At 38.3% G+C, this 4957-nt stretch overlaps 1 protein-coding gene across 1 annotated transcript in view; it reads right to left on the bottom strand.

Moving 5' to 3' along the window:
- Window positions 1-4187, bottom strand: part of LOC108522715 (delta and Notch-like epidermal growth factor-related receptor) — a 33200-nt gene extending 29013 nt beyond the window's left edge. Inside the window, exons 1-2 of the mRNA XM_017863094.1 lie at window positions 4133-4187; window positions 3176-3307 (exon numbers count right to left, since the gene is read on the bottom strand). Of these exons, the coding sequence (XP_017718583.1) occupies window positions 3176-3307; window positions 4133-4187 (187 nt within the window). The remainder of the gene's footprint in view (window positions 1-3175; window positions 3308-4132) is intronic.
- Window positions 4188-4957: the final 770 nt, after the last annotated feature.

Raw genomic sequence — 4957 nt, 5'->3', positions numbered from 1 at the left:
AAAAAAAAAAAAAAAAGAAAGAAAAAGAAAAAGCTTATCCACCACGATCAAGTTGGCTTCATCCCTAGGATGCAAGGGTTCAACATATGCAAATCAGTAAACGTAATCCATCACATAAACAGAACCAATGATAAAAACCACATGATTGTCTCAATAGATGCAGAAAAGGCCTTCGATAAAGTTCAACACCTCTTCATGCTAAAACCTCTCAATAAACTAGGTATTGACAGAACATATCTCAAAATAATAAGAGCTATTTATGACAAACCCACAGCCAATATCATACTGAATGGGCAAAAGCTAGAAGCATTCCCTTTGAAAACTGGCACAAGATAAGGATGCCCTCTCTCACCACTCCTATTCAACATAGTATTGGAAGTTCTGGCCAGATCAATCAGGCAAGGGAAAGAAATAAAGGGTATTCAAATAGGAAGAAAGGAAGTAAAATTGTCTCTGTTTGCAGATGACATGATTGTATATTTAGAAAACCCCATTGTCTCAGCTTAAAATCTCCTTAAGCTGATAAGCAACTTTAGCAAAGTCTCAAGATACAAAATCAATGTGCAAAAATCACAAGCTTTCCTATACACCAATAATAGACAGAGAGCCAAATCATGAGTGAATTCTCATTCACAATTGTGACAAAGAGAATAAAATACATAAAAATACAACTTACAAGGGATGTGAAGGACCTCCCAAGGAGAACTACAAACCACTGCTCAAGGAAATAAGAGAAGATACAAACAAATGAAAACACATTTCATGCTCATAGATAGAATCAATATCATGAAAATGGCTATACTGCCCAAAGTAATTTATACATTCAATGCTATCCCCACCAAGCTACCACTGACTTTCTTCACAGAATTAGAAAAAACTACTCTAAATTTCATATGGAACCAAAAAAGAGCCCGTATAGTCAAGACAATTCTAAGCAACAAGAACAAAGCTGGAGGCATCATGATACCTGACTGCAAACTATAGTACAAGGCTATGGTAACCAAAATATCATGATACTGGTACCAAAACAGATATATAGACCAATGGAAAAGAACAGAGGCTTCAGAACGCCACACATCTACAACCATCTGATCTTTGATAAACCTGACAAAAATAGCATTGGTGAAAGGATTCCCTATTTAATAAATGGTTTTGGGAAAACAGGCTAGTCATACGCAGAAAACTGAAACTGGACCCCTTCCTTACATCTTATACAAAAATTAACTCAAGATGGATAAAAGACTTATATGTAAGATCTAAAACTATAAAAACCCTAGAAGAAAGCCTAGGCAACACCATTCAGGACATAGGCATGGGCAAAGACTTCATGACTACAACACCAAAAGCAATGGCAACAAAGGCCAAAATTGACAAATGGGATCTAATGAACTAAGGAGCTTCTGCACAACAAAAGAAACTATCATCACAGTGAAAAGACAACCTACAGAATGGGAGAAAATTTTTGCAATCTATCCATCTGAAAAAGGGCTAATATCCAGAATCTACAAAGAACTTAAGCAAATTTACAAGAAAAACAAATGATCAGCCCCATCAAAAAGTGGGCAAAAGGTATGAACAGATACCTCTCAAAAGAACAGATACCTCTCAAAAGAAGACATTTATGCAACCAACAAACATACGAAAAAAAAGTTCATCATCACTGGTCATTAGTGAAATGCAAATCAAAACCACAGTGAGATACCATCTACATTACGTATTTAGAATGGCGATCATTAAAAAGTTAGAATGGCGATCATTAAAAAGTCAGGAAACAACAGATGCTGGAGAGGATGTGGAGAAATAGGAACGCTTTTATACACTTGGTGGGAATGTAAATTAGTTCAACCATTGTGGAAGACAGTATGGCGATTCCTCAAGGATCTAGAACCAGAAATACCATTTGACCCAGGAATCCCATTACTGGGTATATACCCAAAGGATTATAAATCATTCTACTATAAAGAAACATGCACATGTATGTTTATTGCAGCATTGTTCACAACAGCAAAGACTTGGAACCAAGCCAAATGCCCATCAATGATAGACTGGATAAAGAAAATGTGGCACATATACAGCATGTAATACTATGCATCCATAAAAAAGGATGAGTTCATGTCCTTTGCAGGGACATGGATTAAACTGGAAACCATCATTCTCAGCAAACTAACACAGGAACAGAAAACCAAACACCACATGTTCTCACTCATAAGTGGGAGTTGAACAATGAGAACACATGGATACAGGGAGGGGAACATCACACACTGGGGCCTGTCAGGTGGTGGGGAGCTAGGGGAGGGATAGCACGAGGAGAAATACGTAATGTAGATGACAGGTTGATGGGTGCAGCAAACCACCATGGCATGTGTATGTAACAAACCTGCATGTTCTGCACATGTATCCCAGAACTTAAAGTATAATAGAAAGAAAAAGAAAGGAAGGAGGGAAGGAAGGAAGGAAGGAAGGAAGGAAGGAAGGAAGGAAGGAAGGAAGGAAGGAAGGCAGGCAGGCAGGCAGGCAGGCAGGCAGGCTGGCTCAATTCCACATCAGTTCACATTTTCACTTCAATCCTAGTAGATACATTGTTTTAAGGTGTAAAATCTTGATTAAGACATTTATCAAACTTCTATTAGTTCACCCTAAGAGATCACTCAGCTTTAAGCAGCCCAAAATGTTTTCAGCTTTTCTTTTAATCTTATCTTCACTGAACTTTTCTGCAGGCAATAGATGGAACTTAATACATTTGAAGACACTTGAACACATAAATAAAAAGGGAATTTACATTCTGTGTGTGTGTGTGTGTGTGTGTTTTAATTTTCAACACAAAGACTCTATTTTTTGATATGATTCTAATGCTTTTCTGTTCAGCACATTTTTGGCTGCATGAGTAGCAGTGAACTCTGGATGACATCTGAAAATTCTCATCCTGGGGAAAGGCTGGCTTCAGACTCAGGAAGGAGTGGGGGCAGCAGAATGCAGGGGGCAAACATGCTAAACTGGGTATTGAGCACCAAAATGGGGCAAGTGTGGCTCCGGTTGTCCCTCTGGGACTCACTGCCTCATCTGCCAGTGACTCGGGGGCTTTCTGGTCACAGTCGGCATCTTTTTGATGAAGGAAAATGCTTAAGTAACAGCTATAAATGTTAAATAACAGTGGCTGAACTGCAGAAATACTTACGGATCTCACAGTTTGCTCCCACCCAACCATGCGGGCAGTGGCAGGTGTAACCATTGGACTGGTCCAGGCAGCTCCCACCATGGTGGCAGGGGTTACTGTCACATTCATTTATGTCAATGTCGCACTCTTCACCTAGGGAGATAAGAAAAAGCAGTGGTGAAACCGCTGCACCCATGGTTCCTGCCATTTTTTTCTGGCCAAAAAGTAAAGATCCAAGGCTAGGGGTCATAACCTTTAGCAATAGAGCCTAACCTGCTGTTTGTACAAAGTGCAGAACTCTCAGAAAATTCCAGACAAGGGATCTTTTACTTCAGTAAAATGAAAAAGGAAAAAAAATATATATAGCACTGGTTAAAAGAATCTTTCCTTTAGTCTACTTAACTAGTTAACTAGTTTCATTTAGCTAGTTAAGTGAGGTTGATTCCCATGTCTGAATAAATCTTTCCAGGATCAGAAAAAGTGAAGTTGGGGTCTTGATTTTATTAAAGAAGTCTATTTTATGTTGGAATTCATCAGCTGAATCTCATTATTTATTTTTCTGAAACTCCAGAAAGCTGAAAACTCACAGTTTATGATTATTCTGTAGCCAAGCATTTGAGTGTGTGAGACTGGACATTTGACTCTTGTCTGGAAAGTTCTAGGACATAGCTGTGCACCCAGCCTGAGTCAATTAGGAGAGATTACTTCACTTTCCAAATCCCTGGATGTGATTCTGCTTGAAGTTGGGGGACATGAAATGCCCAGGAAGGGCATCAGGTCCACCTATGGAGAGAAGTTGTGAAGCCTGGGGTTAGTCTAAATCTGACCTAATTTTTTCTGAGAAATGGTGGCCCAAGGGAAGCTGTCAGTTATTCTCCCATAAGGAAGAATGTGACCTTCAGCTCCTGACCCTGGCTAGACCCAACTTTTCACGACACCTTTGTGTGCTTCAGAAAGAACCTGATAGAAATTACAAACCAGGGTCCAGAGCCAATGTCACAGTGATTCGAGCATCACCGTAGAACAAAGCCATCCTCAAGTGATTTTAAAGTCATCATTATGAGTCAATACAAAATGTATACACTTCTTAAATTCAAAGGCATCTCATCAAAGGTGAAGAGAAGAGGATATTTCAAATTGAGGCACTCCCTCTCTCAAAAGTTTGAAAACGAGAAAAAGAAATTTTCAAAATAAGCCCTCCTTTGCTTAGATAAACGCAGAAAGTGATGAGAAAACAAAACTCCTAGCATTGCTATGGTCATGGACTAAAACATAGGGACAAAATCAGATATTTTGTCCATTTTCAAAAGCAATGTTTCAGTATACACTCAAGTGATTACTTCTGGGCTCACTTAATTAGCATTAAATTGCTTTTCTATCTGCTATTGGTTTACCTCACTATTATAAAACCACTGTATGTTACTCGGGCCATTTTAGAGGAGGAATCTCACACTGAAATATTCCATGTCTGTTTTATCTCACACTGTTTCTATACCTGGCATCTTACTATTTTATTTTTAAATAAAATCTGTTGAACAAAACATTTACAACTTCTAGGTCCTACTAGGTTGATTATAATTCAGTAATATATACATGAATTTGTTTCCTGCAACAAATGTAGTCACTTACATCAATAGAAAAAAACATGAAATTGATTGCCTATTTCAAAGGTTGTCTTTCCATTAATGGGGCAATCACTCTTAGTAGAAACAGTCATAGATTAAACTATTACAAATGGCATTACATGGTAGACTAGTTGAAGAGACATATAACCAAGAGCGTGCTGAGAAATGTTAAAAGGAT

The sequence above is a fragment of the Rhinopithecus bieti genome, unplaced genomic scaffold, assembly GCF_001698545.2.
Source record: "Rhinopithecus bieti isolate Rb0 unplaced genomic scaffold, ASM169854v2 scaffold_67750, whole genome shotgun sequence".
Taxonomy (NCBI): Eukaryota; Metazoa; Chordata; class Mammalia; order Primates; family Cercopithecidae; genus Rhinopithecus; species Rhinopithecus bieti.
Note: the sequence above shows the minus strand (reverse complement) of the source record. Positions and strands in the feature narration are given on the sequence as shown.